Below are 21758 nucleotides of genomic sequence, written 5' to 3' on the forward strand. Positions count from 1 at the left end.
TTCTTTCTCAATAACCCTTGTTGGAACTGTTCCCTCTGTATAAATAATTAAATATTATTTGGGCAAGAAAGAGACTGACTCTGGGATATGGGAGAACCAGCTTCAAGTCCCTACTCTGATATATAAATATCTCTACTCTGAATTAGGCTGACTATCACTTGGGTTTTGCATATCCCAACAGAATGCCCTACCCACTAGTCTATTGGCTATTCTGGGGTAGGTGGATCACTCTCTTGTTTCTGCCAACGTTTTTGAAAGGTCTCAGTTTTGTCCTGGTGAGGAACAAATGCAAATTCCAAATCCTCAACATATTTGGGGAAACAGAATTTTTCTGGCCATCACTCGTAATGAGCTTGAAACTCTTGGTGTTGGTGTCTCACCATCACAGACGTGATTGTCTCAGGTTGTGCCATAGTTACAGCATATGGATCCTACGGTGAGTGACAGAAATCTTTATTGGGTTTAAGTTTATTGACTGAAACCTAGTAAATATCATCACCTTTCCAGGAACTACTCAATAGGTTAAAAATATTGTTTATTGCATGTGAGAAACTATAGCTTTTTTTATAGCGAAATGATGCATTTGCTAGTTACACATTCATAAATAAAATTAGATCCAAGTCCTTTTTTGGCCTTGCTGTATAATGGTGTTGTTATCCTCACAGTAAGGGCTGTTTTTACATTATGAAGTGAACACACCTTCCTGTTAACATAAATAAATGAATACAACTGTTTAAAAATAAAAAAATCCAAGAGACTAAGCAACCAGTAAACTGTTCTCTGTATTCCTTCATTCCTGCCCACTTGTCTAGGGTTACTGTCGTCCTCCCTCTGCTCCTGCTTTTGTAGTCCTGTCCTTTGCCTCTATTTTGCCTTCTGTATTGTAGATTTAGGGCCCAGTCCTGCAAACGCTTACTATCAGGAGTAGTGTCCACGCCTGTGACTGATTATAGTATTAAACACTATGCTCTGTAATAAGTGTTTGCAGGATTGGGCCACTATATTGTAAGTGTTTGGGGGCAGGGTATGTAAAGGGATTATCATACTTTGGGTGTTATATAAACAATAAAACTGCAAACTCTTCGAGGCAGGGACTGTCTTTTTTGTTCTGTGTTTGTACAACACCTAGCACAATGGGGTCCTTGTCCACGACTAGGGCGCCTAGGTGCTACTACCACACTAATACTAATAATTAATTATCTTGCTGTTTTTCCAGTCATTCAAAGAAAGTAGTCTGTCTTATTAGTAAATAAAATATCTTTCAGACCGTATTGTACCTATGGTACAAGGCTGTGAATAGGATTCAGAATTAAAATACTGCTTTTATTCACAGAACGTGTTTTTTCCCCCTTAAACTTAAAGCATTTCAGTTCAAATGGATTTGTCTCCTGATCGTGTAAAAAGGCCCTTCTTATGGCAGAAGAAACTGCAAAGAGCTCTCTGGTGTTGTATCAGAAGAGCTGGACAGCATTTCTGGAGACAGGTGGATAATGAGAGGAATATATGAGGGACTGAGTGATTTGAATGGCAGAGCTGCTTTCTTTTGGGGGAGAGGGGGTGAAGAGAAATAGCAAATGGTTCTGAAAGTAAAACAACAAGCAGTGTCTCACACTGGGCTTGCCTTCACTGCAGATTTAACTTGAGTTATAACACAAGTGTTGCCCCTGTCCTGAGTCCTGTCCACACACACAAACCCTTCATTCCAGTGCGGTGGTGCTTTTCACTTGGGTTGGCAGGCCCGAGACCAGGTATAGGATAAAATCAAGTGAGAACAATTTGCCAGCTGCTAGCACAACCATTCTGCAGTCTGGACACAAGCGAGTGCCACTGGAGTGCTGGTAGTCCTCCAGGCCTTCCCACAATTCTCCTGTGTGCCCAGAAAAGACAGTCACACTCTCCCACAGTTACTAGGAAAATATTCAAAAAGCAGCTCATCTTACAGCAGTGCTGGGAACCCTGAGATGTTCCCTCTGAAGTCTTAGTGCTGCACACGAATGAGTGCAGCACCATGGTAGGTGCAGCAGCTCAAGGGTCATTTCACAGTGTGGCTGATCTGACTTGAGTTAGGCTAATGGAGAGAAGTAATTCCGTTTACTCTGCCACTAATACATATCCATTATGGCAGAAGGGGTCATTCCTTTTTGTGGCAGGAGTACTTTGGATCTCAATCTGGGAGGAGAATTTCTTTTTGAACACTGGCTGGTGTCTCAAAGTGGTGGAAATTGTTCTTTATGGGGAGCATGAGCTCAAATGTATCCCTATGTAAATTCCACTGGAAATTACCTCAGCGATGAATTTAGCTGATGGTGTCTGAAAGAGGATGGTGTTTCTATTAATTTAGAAGAGAGTGGATCTCTAGTAGTCTTTGCCCCATCCCCTGGCCCTGGAATGTATGTATGGGTGTGTAGAGAAATGAACCACCATCTGTTTCTCCACAAAATCCCTATTACAGAAGAGCCTGGTGGCACAGGGGAACCTCCTGTCTATCTTGCATTTACAGCTGTCTCCATAGGCATGATTAATCAATACAAAGTTTGATACACGATATGCATCTCTTGTAGAAAAAAATTCTGTTTCTCTTGTTTCACAGTCATGTATGAAGAGACTGTGTTCATTCATTGTTTTCTCATTCCAGTGCAACTTTTTCCCCCCTTCTAAGCTGGCATATAAAATTCAACAAAGTGCATTCTAAATAATATTCTTTCCTTTCTGCCCCTTCACAGAATCTGTACCAAAACAGGTTCCTAGGCCTGGCTGCCATGGCATCTCCATCTAGGAACTCTCAGAATCGGCGCCGGTGTAAAGAACCGCTCAGATACAGCTACAACCCTGACCAGTTTCATAACATGGACATCAGGAACAACTCCCATGAGATGGTAACCATTCCACGGTCCACCAGTGACACTGACCTGGTCACTTCAGACAGCCGATCTACTCTAATGGTCAGCAGCTCGTATTATTCCATAGGACACTCACAGGACCTAGTGATCTATTGGGATATAAAGGAAGAAGTAGATGCAGGGGATTGGATCGGCATGTATCTCATTGGTAAGTCCTGCCTGCCTTTGCATTTTCAATTGCTTTTATTTTTTAATTTTGAGTGTATTCGTGAACTGTAAAGTAAGGGGCTTACAGAACTTTCTTGGTCTAACATAGGCAAGCTTATATACACAATTCTTCAAAAGCCTCTTTGTCCTATATTGTCACACAGTCCTGAGCTTCTTTTGCCTGAGTAAGCATTAACTAGGATCTTTAGGGCCCTGTCTACACCGTGGACAGTTTCCCAAAATTTCAAGCTAGTTTGATTTTAAAGCAGTTTGAATTTTTGGGGAAATGTCCCCAGGGTAGACAAAGACTAGGATTCCAAGTGTCTACCACTGCAAGTGCTTACTCACCTGAGTAGTCTTTACTGCAGTAAAACTACTCGCATCATTAAGCATTATGCAAGCATATAAGGTTTTGCAGAAACAGAGCCTTAGCCCTTTAAAAAGCAATGTCTTTTCTCTGTATAACCTAAGAATATTTAGATATGAGTAATAAAAATTAGTAACAACGGACACTTACCTAACTTTTTTTCTTCAGTACAAAATTAATATTTTTAAATACTTCATTTTAAAAAAATAGTTAGGAAATTTAAAATCTTTGGGCAGGATTCAGAACAGATGCCCCGAGGGCTTCATCCTCCAATGTGCTGAGCACTCAGATCTGATCCAGTGACGCACATAAGCATGTGGTTAAAGTTAAGCACATGAGTTGTCCTGTTGGCTTCAGTGGGGATACCTCACAGAGTCATAGAAATGTAGGGCTGGAAAGGAACTTGAGAGATCATCTAGTTCATTCCCCCTGCGCTGAGGCAGGATCTAGTATACGTAGGCCATCCCTCACAGGTGTTTGTCTAACATGTTCTTAAACTCATGTGCTTAAAGTTAGATACGTGCTTAAGTGCTTTATTGGATACGTCCAGAATGCTCAGCACCTTGAAGGAGCAAGCCCTAAGAAACATACCAGCACAAAAAACAAATGGTCACTTACATCAAAAATCACACCACAGGCAGGTTGCTTCCAGTCCCAAGAGACCAGTCACTAACCCCAGATCAATTGGTAACCTAGATCTCATATCAACAACAAGACCTGTAGCCAATCCTGTAATAAACTACCTAAAGGTTTATTAACTAGGAAAAAGAAATGAGTTATTTACAGGTTAAAGCAAGCAAACATATGCACACAAATGAGTGATCATCTGAATCCTAAGAGTGACAGAGTTGTAGTGATCTGTTAATTCAAAGTATCTTTCAGGGTGGACGCAGGGGTAACCCCTGGGGATCTCTGCTTCAGTGTCACGCTGTCTGGAGTGGCTCACAACTGTGAGTGCCTCCAGACAGCCTGACACAACTCTAACAGGATTATGCCACTACAGCACAAGAGGCTGTCTACTCTGCATTTAATACAGCAGAATCCTGGCCAGCAGAGCTGTTTAACATAGTGCACTGGCTAATCAACCCAGATTCCATAGCCCCGACATTGGACCCAAGCATCAATCACTGTGAAGAGCTGTCAGTGTACCTCGCTGTTAAAATCAACCGAATATATATGGAGCTAGTTGGGAAGGGAAATTCTACCCATGACCAGATTGCATTATCCACCTCACCACCCCTGACTGAGTTAGGCCCCATCACACATTCCAAAGGTCAAGACGCTCTGAAAATATTACAGCCACAACAAGTTAAACAGATCCATGCTGGATGCCAGTACTAATGGAAATGGTCAGTGGCTCCTTCAGAGCACACCTGCCAGATTCCTTGAAAAATGCAATAGTTTGTCCAGGGCTCAAGAAGCTATCAGTCAACCTTGAACTTCAACTACTGTTCTGTCTCCAACCTCCCATTTCTGGTCAAAATCAGTTGGAAAGTAGTAATCACCAGAATATCAAAACCCTACCCCAAGCAGAGTTTTCGTCCCAAAAAGGGAAATGTGCCAGAGACTCCCTGAAGCTTGCCAGGAACTGCGCTATTGCTGTTCACTTTACATGGAAGGTGCTCAGATACTGCAGTGATGGACAGCAATATAAATCCCTAAAACACAGAGATTCTATGTACATAGTACAATAGTGCCGGGAATGTGTTCTTGTATACTTTGAATATAAAACATAGAATGGTACATTTTTCTGGTACAACAACCTGACAATTACCCTTGTAGTAGCCAGTAAATTACAAATTAACTTGTTACACAGTTAATCCATGGGAGGGGAAAATCCATGGATTCTTGTGGAATAGGTTTTCCCCGGATTTGTTCAAAGCTTTCTAGAATCTACATATCTATTTAAGAAGAAAGTGTCCTGGCCCTTCTGGTTATGAAGGTAACCTTCACAATGTAAAATGATACATGGCTGGGTTTTTGAGTTAGCAGCCAGCCAGACTGGAACAAGAATACCAAAAAAACTGTATGCTTCCCCAGTCAACTCAATAGGGGATTAGCCTGGAAGCCTATTATCACCACTTAAATGACATTATTAACTGTTTCCATGTTGATGATCATAACCAGAAATGGTCAGTTAATGTGGTTGTGTGTTTAGCTAGGGGGTGGTGTTATATCCTGAGATTCTTTTTCATTTGAATTCATGGGAATAAAGCAGAAAGTTTTAAACATGGAAATAGTTTAATGTTATGTTGATTCATGAGATAACTGAGAAACTGTTTGTGCTCCATGGTGATCATGCAGAGTGTTGTGGTATTTTATTGTTGTTTTTTAATAAAGCTTGGTCCAGCAGCATTAGTATTATTATTTACTGTTTGTGTTATCTAGGACCTAGGAGCCCTAGTCATGGATGAGAAGCCCATTGTGATAGGCGCTGTACAAACACAGAACACAAAAACGATCCCTGCCCCAGAGTTCACAATCATTTTCATTTTAATAAATTAGGAAATATCCCTATATGTTCTCGTTGGGTCCTGGTGTTGAAATGTATAAGGAACACCAGCAACAATCACAGAGAAATTTTGGAGATATCTGATAAACCACAAACTTGTAAATAAACCTTGAAAGGACACAGCGTTTGGCAACAAGGCATATCTGGTGGGTAGAAGATATATTCTGATGAAGAAGGTTTTCAAGAAGAGAGAAGAGTGAAAAGGACTAGATCATAGTGGACAAGTATTTAGAGAATGAGACCCCTGGATGTTTTTGTGAAGGAATATTCCTATTCAGTGGTTAAAGTAGATTGAAACAGGAAAGGGGATGCTCTCAGCAATCAGCATACCAACCAAGGATGTGGGGAAATTCAGGAAGAATGTTGCTTACTGAAGCCCGGGAGAGAAGTAGGAGTGCTTCCTCTGCTTTTACAGAAGGGGGAGGAGGGGTTGGTGCTCTCCCCCCCCGCCTTACTTGAATCCCTGTTCAGATATTAGCTGATGGCAAATTGGGAGCTTATCTTTATCTAAAGCTGGTAAAAGATAAGTTTAGAACTGATAGCAGAGTTAATGTCCTTCTACAAAAAGGGATTGTCATCCATGAGGAGAGGTTGTACAGAATAAGTTAAGAAAGTGATGGTCATGTAATTAGTGTCCAATAATACTATTGGGTATACCTGTTAAAAAAGCTACATGGATTCCAGTGATAACAGAGTGGAGACATTAATACATCCCCACAATCAACAGCTGATTTTGTAAAAATGTGTGATAGAAGAGCATTAGCAAAGTTCATCACTTTGAGAGAAAACATGAATATGGAGTCTGTTAAAATATAGACCTTGTTTATCCAATCTGCTTTGCGATTGGCAATAGCTAGGCAGCAAGAACATGTGGATTCCTCTGACCCAAGAATGTGCCCTCCGAAGAATATAAAAGATATTCTGCCTATGGAAATCAGAGTTTTGTGTTGTTGTTAAGCTTGATCTTGAAGCATTGTAACTTCCCCCAAGACTTGCTTCATATGGTCCTTATTTCACTCATTTTTAGCATTAGGTATCAGCTGTAAAATAAATTGCTAGCTAGGTGTAACAGCGGTGTAACAGTTTTCCTAATGTATCTGTTTGTCACTTCTCAGGAGAACTATAACATTTCTAATAAACACAACGCTCCAAAAATATGTCCTCAGTCAAAAACACATGTAAACACTCAAAAGTGAGAATAACTACCCTGATTACACAACTCACTTGATGTTTAAAATCTCAGGGGTTGATGAAGGTTTCTTAGCAAAAAAGCTAACAGCAAAATATTTACTCTTTTTATGTGAAACCAGTACAAATGTCATTTGTCTGAATAGCTAAGATTTACGTATTGGTATTTCCTATATAAATAAAAATGTGTTTTATTGGAAGTCTTGCAACAGGTGGAATATTTGCAGTTACTTATCTGATGGTTTTGTCTTCCTCCTTCACCTCATTTACTGTTAGTATATGTTATGGTACAGAGCCTCTCAGAATTAATATGGACTTCTGGCAGCTGTGTATAGATAAAGAGCTATCTTCTAATTACTGCAGTTACATTTCAGTCGCTACTATATTTCACTGCTCTCCTCATATCAGTATCTGCTATTGAATGGCTCATAAGAAGTGCCTAAACTAGACTTGATAAAGAAACTTTTGGCCTGGTGCCTATAAATACTGTTATTAGTCAGTGAATCCATTTGTAGCTAATAGTGTGCTGTACGTACCAATAGACAATAGACTTTCTTCTTTCAGCAATTTCTTTAGGGAAAACAAAACATTTTAAAAGTTATTTAATAAAAGTTCTTTATACACAAACACTTTCCGGTCCAATTTCCTGTCCATATTTTCTTTTCAGTCAATCCTTTTCAAGTTTATATGTATATAAAAAGTTCTTGACCTAATTAGTAGTTGAAATTTAGCTTAAAAATTTATGATTTTTTCCCTCTGCTCTAGTCTTTGATTTTATTTCCCCCCAAAAGGCAATTCTTGCTTCAGTCAACATACCTCATTTTTTAAGGATTTTGATTAATACATTTTTACATTTTTCAGATTAATTTGATATTCAGAAGGCCTAATATTAAGCCTATTGAAGTCAATGGAAAAACACTTTAATTAACTTAAAAATGGGCTTTGGATCACGCCCTGTTTGTACAATAGTTTTTCCATACATGCAGCATGTGCAAGCAGATGATGTAACCCAAGCACTGTACTACCAACAGCAAAGAAGAGAATTACTTGTGTGATCTAGTGACCTGCATTTAGGATTGAGAACCACAAATTCCTAAATTTAATTCCCACCTCTGCTTGTGGCTTCATCTGTGCCCTTGGCATAGCCACTTAACCTCTGTGCCTCAGGGCTGATCTACACTAGGAACTTACATCGGTATAGCTATATCGCTCCTGGGATGTGAAATATCTACACTGTTGAGAGATATAGCTATACCAACTTAACCCCCGATGGAGACAGTGCTAGGTCGATGGAAGAATTCTTGCATTGACCTAACTACTTCCTATCAGGGAGGTAGTACCTACATAGGTAATGTCTACACTGAAGTGCTACGGAATCGCAGCTGCAGCATTTTAAGTGTGGACATACCCTCAATGTTACGATCTGTAAAATAAGACTAATCACAATATCTGCCTTGAAGAGGATTAATTAACTAATATTAAGGGAGCTAATTAGCTAATGTTTGGAATTTGCTAAGTATTGTTAATATTATGACTAGCATTACATCATAAACGGATAACGCACTGAAAGAATGCAACCAGTGTGGAGGAGTTTTTGGCTGCTAGCTTTTTTCTCCTGTAGTTTATGTACATGGTAGAAAAATCATCACCAGGTATCCAAATATGTCCCTTTTAAGAGTATGTTTTCCCATGAAATAATATTCCAGACACTGTGAATCTCTTTGATGGTGTGTGGGACAAATAGGTTTTCCAGGTCCAATGCAACAGTCGCCCCATAACCAAGAGAAGGAAACAAAGCAGGCAGGTGGGACTCTGGCTGCAGTCTTTACTATGAAGCCAATGGATCCCCACCTCACAGGGATGTTGTAAGGGTAAATATATTAAAGATTGAGAGGTGCTCAGCTACTATAGTGAAGGGAGCCAACCAGATAAGTGCCCCAAAATATATACTGAGGCCAATATTGTATACGTAACAATCACTCACCCAGTGATTTGCTGATAATTCAATCAACTGAAGAGACCTGTGAATTGGAAGATGGACCATGGCCATGCTTAACAGTACACATTGTGAGTAGCTCATTGACTTCAGTGGGACTACTCACAGTAAGTAAAATTAAGCATGTGCATAATTCTTTGCAGGATCAGGGCTTAAGACAATCCATTTCACATAGGTTGTCAAACAGCCTATGTATTTTTTCTGTTATGCAGCCTTTAAGTTCCCTTTCTCCATTTCATCCCATTACTCCTAAACCAAACCAAATAATTCCTTTCCCACCTCAGTGTTTACACATTTTAGTTATTCTTAGACTTGTAATGTCCTTCCCACACACGAGTTGTTGCATATACATTGAGCTTTCTTAATTTTTCCTTATCAGTTGATCCCTCTGGCCCCCAAATTACTTTTGTTCACTGAACACCTTCCAGTTTGTTATGATTTGCGGTGGTGAGGTGCCCAGAACTGAATGCAATAATCTAAATACAGTCACACTGGGCTCTATAAAGATGCTTTGTGTTTTGATGCCTCTGTTAACTCAACCGTTTTCTGCTGCTATATCACATTGCAAACTTCTGACTAATTTGCTGTCCACTGTCACCCCTAAAAAAACAATGAGGAGTCCAGTGGCACCTTAAAGACTAACAGATTTATTTGAGCATAAGCTTTCGTGGGTAAAAAACCCACTTCCCCTGTGGTATATATCTTTCAGCATTGCTGCATCTTAGTTTCCTTCTTGCCATCGAGTATATATGTTTCACATTATTTCCCCCTTGCTATTTTAGTTAGCATTTTTACCCAGCTGAATCTTATTTCTTGCCCATATTTAAAATCTTTCAGTGTCCCTTTATATATTATATTTCTATCCTATGTGATGTTTGCATCTCCTCCCATTTTAGTATTCTCAGCAAATTTCAATAGTATGCTATTGCCTCCTTTTAAGGTCTGATCCAAAGTCTATTATAGTCAATAGAAAGAGTCTCATTGACTGCAGTGGCTTGGATCAGGCCTTGGATCCATTTGACCCCTGTGGTACCCCACTGTACATTGCCCCCTCCAAAATTCAGTATATTGTTGTGTAACATTGCTCTGTGCCTGCATTCGTTCCAATTTTCAGTTCATGTGACAGTATTCATTATCCAGGCTGATTTTAGCTATGTTTGGAATAAGCTATTGTGAGACACTTTACATTTTTAGCAAATGCTCTACTAAAAACCAGGCATATTACATCTACCATATCAGTAAAGGCAATTTTGGAAATGCAGGAGCTTTAGAGCTGACAATATTTTCAGTATGAACCTGTAGCTGAGGCAGGGATGTCTGGGGGCTGCTTAGGCTTCACTGTAAAAAGAAACCATGGGCTGGCAGTGACACTGAAGCCAATTCAGAATAAGAGGATAAAGGTTTCAAAGGAAAAACAGAATTTGCTGTAGGTTGTGACATACTCAGTCTGGAGAATGACCATCAGGGTCCCTTGGATTTTTTGTTTGCTGGTTTTCCTACCCTGGATCAGGTGATTCAGGCTCCAACTCTATCACTCCTGCTCTTTCCATTGCCTATATCAGCTTTTCTTAAAATAGAACCCCTGTGAGGTGGCCAAGAATTGCTGTAATTATGCTGGCTCTGTTTTCTCCAATTCCCCTCCCCCAAGCTTTCCTCTCCTCTTCGTCTTTTCTCCAGTCTTTATCCTCTCCGCTCCGCTCGTTTTATTGTCTCTCTCTTTTCTCCTACCTTTTCCCTTTGTGTTTCCTCCCTCTCCTCTAACCTCCTTTTTCTCTGCTATCTAAGTGGTGTAAATGGGGCTACTCATGCTCAAAGTTAAACATATACTTAAATCTTTACTGGATTGAGGACAGAGTGCTTGTAGAATCAAGCCCTAGTTCTTCAAAACGCTTCCCTGTAATAATCTTTGAGAGGACAGAAGCTTACTGTAAATACCAGCATTGTAATTCGGCCTGAGAATATGTTCTTCTTCGAGAGAAGTCCCTGCGGGTGCTCCACTCCAGGTGCTGGTGAGTCCCTGCGCCTTCACTCGGAGATTTGTACAGCAGTACCCGCATGAGCAGCGCATGTGCAGAGCCTGCCTCACGCGCTGCTGGTGCCTTAACAGCGCGTGCGTGGCCATGACTCCTCAGTTTCTTCTCTACCGTCCCCGGCCTGAGATGAAGCTCAGTGGTCCCGCTTAAATTTTTTTTTCACTTTAGCATAGTTACTTAGTTGTTAGTATAGTATTTTAGTCAGATAAGATTTATTTCTTTGACCTTTCCATCCCTCTCCCCCGCAAAAAAATTATTTTTCCTACGGTTTTTCCCTCACGGTTAGTTAGTGACTTTGCATGATGCCTGGCTCCCCAGGCTTTAAGAGATGCACTACGTGAAGAGAGGCCATCCCTATCTCTGATGGCCATCCTCAATGTGTCCGCTGTTTGGGGGAATCCCATGTCCCACAAAAATGCGCCCATTGTAGCAAGCTCAAAGCCAGGGCACGAAAGAACAGAGACCTCAGGCTCAAGTTAATTTTGATGGAAAAGTCCCTCAGACCTCACCTCTGATCCAGGACATGAGTTCTCCTCAGGACAGAGCCCTCCTCAGTCCAACCAGGACAAAAAATCCACAAAAAAACAGCCAGCTTTGTCACCTCACAGGGACCAGACTGCCGCCAAACTCTCCCCGAGCAGGTCTGTTTCGTCTGTGCCGACTGCACCGCGGCTCAGCACATATGATGCTCTGGGCACCTTCGGTGCTGCTCGTACTCTGGCTGCCACCAATATGCACCACTCTGGCTTGAAGTTGCCTTCCTCTTCTTTCACAGCACCGCCCGGCACCACAAAGGACTCGGCGCCACTTCAGGCGCCCTTGTCTGTGCCGCACATGACCGCTAGTTCAGCCACAGCACCGACTCCTCAACCACCTCTGGCGATACACACGGTGCCACGCCAATCGGCACCAACCGACCCTGCGGTCCCGTTGCTGCACTCGGTGCAATACCCATCAGTGCCATCGACATTGGGGATTTGCTTTTTTGCCAACCCCAGATTCTCCCTTACTGGGTACAGATCTCTCACCGAGAACGTCGGCACCATACTGACAATTATCCCCTCTCCCCTCTTACTTTTCTAGTGGTGAGGATGATGAAGTGGAGGGAGTTTTTTCACCACACCACTCCTTCCCAATTGACACACCTACTAATGCTGGACCAATAAGATCAAGGTCCTCATATGCCAGGGACTTATCACCCTGGTATGGGCACCCTTGGACCACCCATGTCCTTCTCTGGACAATGGCATTATCGGAACCCATGGGAGTCCTACAGGAGACATTACACCAGTTGACACAGCCCATGGAGAGATGACACCAAATCTCCTCCTCAATCCTCACACACCTCTGTGTTGTTGGTACAAGAGGAACCTGTAGTGGAGCACACAAAAGAGGTACCACCCGATACCTCTCCAAATAACAATAACCCATCTTCCTCACCTGATGAGGCTATTATGCTGTCACCACTGACAACGGCAGATGATTTCACCTGCTTTCAAGACCTATTAAAAGGGTGACTAGCGAACTCAAGATCACTATGGAGGAGGTGTCAGACACTCAACACGAACTGACAGATACCTTGCAACCTGCGGTCTCCTCCACGATTGCCCTCCTGATCAACGGAGCTATCATGGACCTGGCCAAAAATATCTGGCAAACTCCAGCCACTATAACCCCAACCTGCAAGAGGGCAGATGGGAAATATTATGTCCCCTCCAAGGGCTCAGAGTTTCTTTTCACACATCCAGCACCAAACGCTGGTAGTGGAAGCAGCGAACTAAAGAAACAAGCAACAGCATTTCTGGTCCACTCCTTCTGACAGGGACAGTAAAAGAATGGATGTATTTGGCCGCAAGGTTTATGCATCCTCCACACTGCAATTCAGGGTGGCAAACTATGCCCCCCTCCTAACCAACTATGACCACAAAAATTATGGGAAATCCATGGAATTTATTAACGATATTCCAGAAGAAAAGGGACAACAATTCAAGGCAGTGGTATCTGAAGGACAAATAATAACTCCAGGCTGCTCTTGATGCTGTGGACACTGCAGCCAGATCCACTGCGACAGCTGTTGCTATGTGCTGGGCTTCATGGTTCAACTCTTACTCTTTTCCTTGTGAGATACAGAACACCATGGAGGATCTCCCCTTCGATGGTGAGAAATTATTTGCAGCAACGACCAATGGGGTGCTGCAGACCATGAAGGATTCCAGGGCTACCCTGCGCAATCTTGGCATCCATACATGCCCTATAGAAGGAGACAATATAGTTATCAGCCTTACCATTGCCCGCAATACCTGATATACACTCAACAACAATGACCATATGATCATCAACAGCATCAACTCCAGAGACCTAGGCTTCAATGCCACTGCCCCCTACCTAACAAGCAGACTTGAAGCCTTGGTCGAGGTCATAGAAGACCTCCCACACACTCCAGCGCTCATACTAATTACTCAACCCATTGGTCACCGTTTGCTCCCATTTTACGACCACTGGTGAGACACCACTATGGGCAGATGGGCTCTAGAGGTTATCCGATCAGGCTTATACCATCCCTTTCCTGTCCATATCTCCCACCCACCCCCTCTCCCCCTCCCTCTTCAGGGCCCCCTCTCATGACCACTTGCTCCACCAAGCGGTACAACATCTTCTGCAAATAGGAGCAGTGGAAAAGGTACCGATCAGCACAGAGGAAAGGGTTTTTATTCCCAATATTTTTTGACGGAAAAGAAAAGTGGGGGATGGCAACCCATTCTCGACCTCAGGTGACTCAATAAGTTGTTCAAAAAGCAAAAATTCAAAATGGTTACCCTAGTGACCACTATTCCAGCGCTGAAGCAGGGAGATTGGTTTTCAGCTCTTGACTTGCAGGATGCTTATTTTCACGTAACTATATACCCTGCCCACAGACGCTTTCTCAGATTTGTTCTGGGAACAAACCACTACCAATACAGGGTTCTAGCCTTTCGCCTTTCAACAGCACCCCGCATTTTCTCCAAGATCCTCGCAGTGGTTACTGCACATCTCAGGGTAAAAGGAATAATTTTCCTTTACCTGGACGATTGCCTCCTCAAGTCGCAAACTCGCAAGGAAGTCATCCGATCCACACAGATGACCATCGACTGCTTTCAGGGGATTGGCCTGCAAATCAACACAAACAAATCCACATGAATCCTTACTCAATGTCTGGAGTTCATAGGTGCACACCTCGACTCCACAACTGGCATCGCATCTCTTCCAACCAACAGATTCATCAACATAAAGAATCTGGTCACCAAACTGCAGAACAGCCCACAGGTCACGGTTAACGATTGTCTACAACTTCTAGGCCACATAGCCGCATGCACTTTTGTGGTCAGGAATGCACTCCTGTATCGCCGATGCCTACAAGGTTGGCTAGCCACAGTCTGCAAACCAAATGTACGCAGACTACACAAACTTCTCATCATGCCTACCAAGATCAAGGACTCACTCATATGGTGGACTCGACCACACAACCTCTGTTCCGGGGTCCCATTTTTACAGGAATCCCCCTCAATTATAATTACTACAAATGCATCCCTCACTGGTTGGGGGGCACACATTGGACACTATACCACTCAAGGACTATGGTCCCCCACAGAGACCTCACTAAATATAAATCTTCTAGCGCTCTGAGCGGTCCACAATGCCTGCCACAACTTTCTCCCACTCATCAAGAACCAAAAGATCAGAATCATGACTGACAACATTGCTTCTATGTTTTATATAAACAGGCAAGGGGGAGCCCGATCCCATTCACTTTGCACCGAGGCTATGAAACTTTGGAATTGGTGCCTCCAACACAACATCGATATATCCGCCTCATACCTGCCCGGTGCACAAAACACCACAGCGGACGAATGGGACATAAACAACACCATCCTATACAACATCTTCAAAACCTGGGGTTATCTACAACTGGACCTCTTTGCAACCATGACCAACAAGAAATGTCCCAGATTCTACTTCAAAGCAGGTCTGGGGCAACATTCCATGGGAGACGCACTTACGATCAGATGGAATGACAACCTACTATACGCATTCCCACTGATACCACTCCTACACAAATTAGTATTAAAGATACGAACAGAGAGGGCCAGGATCATACTGATAGCCCCTACATGGCCCAGACAGCCACTTCTAACACGAATGTCCACCTGTCCGCCAATCTCCCTTCCCCCCTTCCGAACTTATTGTCCCAACGCAGGGACCATCTACACCACCCAAAAATAGCAATGCTCCACCTCAAGGCATGGCTTCTCAATGGTTCTCCCATGAAGAATTAGGCTGCTCCGAGCAGGTGCAAACTGTGCTATTACACAGCAGGGCACCATCTACACGCACCACCTATATCCATAAATGGTCTAGGTTCAGGGCGTGGTGTTCTGCCAGACAAACCACTCCTTCTTCCGCACCTCTTCCAGTCATACTGGACTACTTCTGGAGCTCAAACAATCTGGGCTCTCCTTCAGCTCCATAAAGATACATCTGGCAGCAATCACAGCATTTTACCAGAAGATTGGCGACACCATTATCTTCGCCCACCCTATCACAAAAAGATTCCTCAAAGGCATCCAGACCCCGTACCCGGACATCAGACCACCTACTCAACCATGGGACCTCCAGTTGGTCCTCATATGTTTGACGCAAAAGCCGTTTGAACCGCTAGCATCCTGCTCTTTACTACACCCATCAATGAAAGCTGCGTTCTTAGTGGCAATTACATCCACCAAACGCGTAGGAAAACTTGGAGCTCTCATGGCTGACGCACCTTACACTATCTTTTTTAAGGATAAAGTCACTCTCCAAACGCATCCCAAATTTCTCCCGAAGGTACATTCATCCTTCCACCTTAATGAACCTATCCATCTACCAACCTTCTTTCCTAAACCGCATGCGAACTCTTTTGAAGCAGCCATACACACACTTGCTGTGTGCAGAGCATTGTCCTTTTATTTGGATAGGACTAAACCCCTAAACTTTTAATCTCAATCACAGAGCGATCTAAGAACAAATCAATGTCCAGCCAGAGAATATCCAATTGGATATCAGACTGCATCCATTTATGCTACCAACTAAAGAAGACACATCCTCCAACTTCTATTAAAGCACACTCTACCAGATCCATCTCAACATCTGTTGCATTCCTATGTAGACATCTGCAAGGCTGCCACCTGGGCTTCGGAACATACCTTTGCCAAACACTATGCCCTTACTCAGGGACCCTTGACTGACACTCGAATGGCTCGAACCAGGCTCTCTACAGCTTTCTTACCAGATCCGAAGTCCCTACCATACTAGAGATACTGCTTTTCAGTCACCTGGAGTGGAGCACCACAGGGACATCTCTTGAAGAAGAAGAAGAGGAGGTTACTAACCTGTGCAGTGCAGTACCTGATGTTCTTCGAGATGAGTGTCTCTGTGGGTATTCCACTACCCACCCTCCTCCCCTCTATTTCAGAGTTCGGAGCGGTCTCCATTGTAGAGAAGGAACTGAGGAGTAACTGCTGCGCACACGCTGTTAAGGCACCAACAGTGCGTGAGGTAGGCACTGCACATGCGTGGCCCGTGCGGGTACTGCTGTACAAATTTCCAAGCGAAGGCACAGGGACGCACCGGCACATGGAGTGGAGCACCCACAGGGACACTCATCTCGAAGAATGCCAGTTACTGCACAGGTGAGTAACCTCCTCTTCAGTGTCCTTTTGGGATTACAGTGTATCTCTGCAGCAGACATTGTGAGTTGGGAAAAAATATAATAAAATTTGTATTTTTAAAGTAGTGAAACAATTATTGCAAGATAGGTATCATGTAAGCACTTCCCCTACCAAAAGTGTTACATAGATAACAGCAGAAATTTACAAACAAATTAATATAGAAAAGTTTTGATCCATATTACTGCCTGATCCCGTGCTTATTTCAGTCGATGGAAAGACTTGCATTTACTGTTATTATAATAGGTGTAGGACTGTTTGGACAGCTGACAAAAAAGAGAAGAAAATTGGTAAACAGTAATATTGATATTCAGAAATATTTCTTATGTTGCTCTACTTTTTTGGACAAATGTTTTATATTGTTCATTTGTTCATGTATATTATTATTCAACAAATACGTATCATTCTTCCACTTGCATTACATATTAGTAGCTCCTCTGTTAAAAAAAATACCATCCACTTTTATTGTAGAGTTTTTTTTAAATATGTGCAGACATCTAAGAGCTATTTTTTTCTACACTAATGGTCTGCAAAAGGGCACTGATGGCTAAAAACGGACATATTCCTACATAGCTCCCAACCGACTGCCCTCCTGAAGTGTACAGGCTGTCCTCCTAATGTTACGCTTTACTTAGGATGCTGCTAAATATGGTCCTAATAGAAGAAATATTGGATTTAGGAAGCTTCTATGCACTGTACATTTGTATTTCTTGCAAAATGTAATTTTATTTCGTTGGTAGTTCTTACTTTATAGGGTTTTTGTTTTTTGTGTTTTGTGTTTTGTTTTGTTTTTTTGCTACTGCTTACTATGCAAATTGCAAAATAGTTTAACTACTGCTAGGCCAATTTTCAGAGAAAAGATCTTTAATAGCATTCTGCTAACTCTATTCATATGTAATTATAACACAGATGTACATAATGACCAAAGAACTTTTAAAATTCAAGCTAAAGCAAATTTGTTCAAATAAATACCATTAGGCCTACCATAATTTCTGTAGTGCAGCATTTTTTATTCATAAGGGATCAAAACATAAAATGGAGCCTCTATTTATATAGTGGTAACCTTAAGTTTCCATAAAATAGGCGGTGTACATCAAATGATGAATCAAGCTAATGTAGAATATGAGTTTTGACTGGTGTATGGAGTTCAGAAAATATTTTGCCACAGAGTTTGTGTCCAATTTGTGTCATTGGGAATCAATGTAACCTTGCAGCCTATTCTATTCCTAAATTTTGTTTTTTAGCTCATTATTTTATGGAAAGGTGGGTGATTTCCCAGCAAGACAACCCATGTTTTCTTTTATTTCCTCTTAACTAAAACCACACTGACTGAAAAGGCTGTTAAATTACAGGTATTTGTAACATTTTTCTGTATTGCCTGAGTCCTTCCAAGAAAGACAAATTGAAATATCCTGTAGTTTATGCTGTTTGGGACTTTTGGGGAAGATCTAAAATACTAAGGTCTTCCCTGCTTAGTGTAGAGTGTCCACAGCCCGTGAAGTTCCCATGGCACTTTTTACAGAACCTTTTTGCTGGGTGTCATTGCTCAAAATTTCGCCTAATTTCACTGTTGCCTGATTTTTGTCAGCTGGTTGTTGCCTTTCATTGAAGAGGTAGCTGTTTCAGTAGTGATGTCTGTATATATTACTTGTGAAGCACTTTGAGATCACTCAGGATGAAAGATACAATGCAAAATTATTAGTAGCAGTAGTAGTAACTAATGTCTGGATTTGGCAATTTTTCAATGCTTTTTTCTCATCACTTACAACCTTTAAAAATGATAGCTTCGGGGATGAAACTAAAGCACAGAATGGTGATGTGCTGACATGAAGCCATAATGCAAGCCCAGCTGTAACTAAAAAGGATCTTTCATTTATATCCTCCTCCTCCATTGAAAGAGACCTTCACGGCCACTCAGATTTGGGTTAAGGCTTTTCAAATATAGTGTTTCTGTCTGGACCTGTTTTTAGAACTGCACAATATGGGCTAAACCTTAGCCCCATTGAAGTCAATGGGAATTGTGCCACTGATTTCAATGGGTTCAGGATTTCACTGTATGACTTTTCAATTACATTTTCTTCCCCAGAATAGGACAACCTTTGCTTGGCTCCCATTTTCAATCACAGCAAGCCAGAGATAGCTATCTTTACTCATCGTCAATTAAAATACATGCCTGTACTGTCTTGATGCCAAATTGCCACTGGCAAGAAGTTTTACTGAACATTACAAGTTCCCTTAAGGAGATTCAGAAAGTTTTCCAGGCCATCTAGAAGGTTGACTTGGTTGTTCTATCATATTCCTGATAGATTCAAAGAAATCAAAATTAAGAGTCCACAGGGGGAAAGAAAAAGTTATGATTTGACTTTTACCCACTTGGAAGTGTTAATTAACTCTTAGAACATCTTGAGAGGTGCTCTTTTCATGCATAAAGGAATCCCATACATACACACTCACCAAAGTAAAAAGCATGCTCTACATTTCTGTTAGTTCTCTAAAAGTTGGTGGTTGTACTAGTTTGTTAAGCCATAGTTTCAAAACTTATTTCTTTCTTTCAGAAACAGGACAGAAAGCCACTGTAAATTCCCAAATTGGGTATAGTGTGTTTTAGATGATGTAGGCCAAGATTTTCAGAATTGGCAAGTGATTTTGGATTCTTGATTTAAGACATCACAAAGAAGCCTGATTTCCAGAGTGGGTGGTCAGCACTTTTTGAAAATCAGATCCATTTATGGTATGTCAAGTTGGTTACCCAAAAATTAAGGTGCCCGAAGATATTTGTCACTTTTAAAATCTTGAGCCTAGTCTAATTAAAGAGAAGCTAATAAGATTTTTGTCACATGAAATTTTGTTATATTATGAGTATATAAAGAAACACGATGCTCTTAAGATGTTAAACAATATTCTGGCAGTGGAGTGTGTATGTTTGGGTAGGAAGCAGGGGGCACCTTCAGATGTTGATCAGAGCCCCACGTGATGAAGGCTTTGTATGAAGGTTGCTATCTTCCCAGCTGAGGAAGAGTTAAGGAGACTTCCTTCAGATGTTGCTAAGGCCAACTGGCCATAGAAGGCACTCCTGAGTAACTGAGCAACACAAAGCACCCCATCTCCATATGGCTTCACATTTTGCTTCTGCAGCACCTCCAAAACCCTGTTGGCATGGAGAAGAAGAGACCAAGATCGGGAATTTAATCATGGCAGTGTAGAGCACTAACACTTGGTTGCCTGCTTGTGGATTACTTTTAAAAGTTGGAGTTATACCCCATTGCTTTAGGCAAGACAATTATGTTTGTCCCTTGCTACACCTGGCCCAAATAGGCTAGATAAAGACTATCTCCTAGCCCTTTACTCACGATCCGATGCGTTTTTGATGCTCATCTCCCTCCCTCTTAGGTCTGGTCTATACTACCCGCCTGAATCGGCGGGTAGAAATCGACCTCTCGGGGATCGATTTATCGCGTCCCGTCGGGACGCGACAATCGATCCCCGAATCGGCGCTCTAACTCCACCAGGGGATGTGGTAGTAAGCGCCGCCGACAAAAAGCCGCAGAAGTCGATTTTGCCGCCGTCCTCACAACGGGGTAAGTCGGCTGTGATACGTCGAATTCAGCTACGCTATTCACGTAGCTGAATTTGCGTATCTTAAATCGACTCCCCCCTGTAGTGTAGATGTAGCCTGAGACAAATGCCTCTCTCTTTTGCTGATGCTAAGGCCTATCCAGCTCTGCTGAATGACCAGCAGAGAGACATCTATGCATCTGAAAAGTACTTCAGCCAGAAGTCCAGAAGATACCTCCATCACCTTCATAGAGTGAGAGAAATTAGGATAAGCTATATTCTCAATTTTTTTTAAAAAGGAAAAGGGAGTGCATTGTGATGTTTTATTGGAAAAATGTCAAAAGCAATTAGCATCTGGTTAAAATACATGAAAGACAGTTGCATTAACTCTGCTATGTATTTTGTATGGAGCTAAATTGAAGTATTTCACCATTTACCTTGGGGAGGTAAAGTATGTTGTGTGCTTTAAGGTCACTTCACTTATTCAAAAGGTTGCTCAATAGAACGGTAAAGTAGTGGGATTTGTTTTCCCTTACACAAATAATCTTCTTAAAAATATATTTCACCTCCTCAAATATTTCTCTGCTAGGAAACATTTTCTCCTCTGACCTCCTCCCCCCCCCCTCAAAAAAAAATTACTCCTGCATGAAGGCAAGAGTGGGCAAGATTTCATTCTGGACTAGTAACTGCTTTTCTAGACATAAATATGGTGTGCCTTTAAAATCCAGTATCTTCATTTCTGCTGGGCTAAAAATGAGTTCTCCTTGAATGGGGGAGATTATCCACCTTTTTCACAAAGGGACACACAGTGCTTACATTTAGATTTTGAAAAGCCCCAAGATACTGGATTTTAAAGCCATGACATTTGCACCTCTAGAAGAGTCATTTGAAGTCATAATGGACTTGTTTTACCTTTATTAGTTATTTTTCTCTCCTTCTTGCTCTGTACAGATAGACTCATGGCAGCAAGGCACATGGTTTTACACCCTTAGGGAGAAAATATTCCAAGAATTTTTTCCCTGTAACATACATGACATATGCAAAATATATGATGCTGTGGGGTGACTATATTGGCATTTGTTTGGGATGATCTGCATAGTTTATAAGTGCTGATCTGATCATTCTAAACTCATGTTAATACAACCGTCCTACTATGCCATCATATATTGTAGATGGAATACAGTTTATAAAATGTACATGCATACACATACACGCAAGCACACATTGCCCGACTTCACTAGAGCGGGAGTTGGTAGTGAACCCTATATTTAGGTTGATAACACTTACTATTAGAGTTCATGCAACATTTTTTTTGAGAC

General features: G+C 41.8%; 1 protein-coding gene across 1 annotated transcript in view; it reads left to right on the plus strand.

Moving 5' to 3' along the window:
• Positions 1–424: 424 nt before the first annotated feature.
• LOC112113495 (E3 ubiquitin-protein ligase HECW1-like) overlaps positions 425–21758 on the plus strand; it is a gene marked incomplete at its 3' end in the record, with an annotated part of 86064 nt that continues 64730 nt past the window's right edge. Inside the window, exons 1-2 of the mRNA XM_026654130.1 lie at positions 425–436; positions 2724–3048. Coding sequence (XP_026509915.1) covers positions 425–436; positions 2724–3048 — 337 coding nt within the window. The remainder of the gene's footprint in view (positions 437–2723; positions 3049–21758) is intronic.

This window comes from Terrapene carolina, unplaced genomic scaffold (assembly GCF_002925995.2).
Source record: "Terrapene carolina triunguis isolate 2854851 unplaced genomic scaffold, T_m_triunguis-2.0 Scaffold182, whole genome shotgun sequence".
In the NCBI taxonomy this organism is placed as follows: Eukaryota; Metazoa; Chordata; order Testudines; family Emydidae; genus Terrapene; species Terrapene triunguis.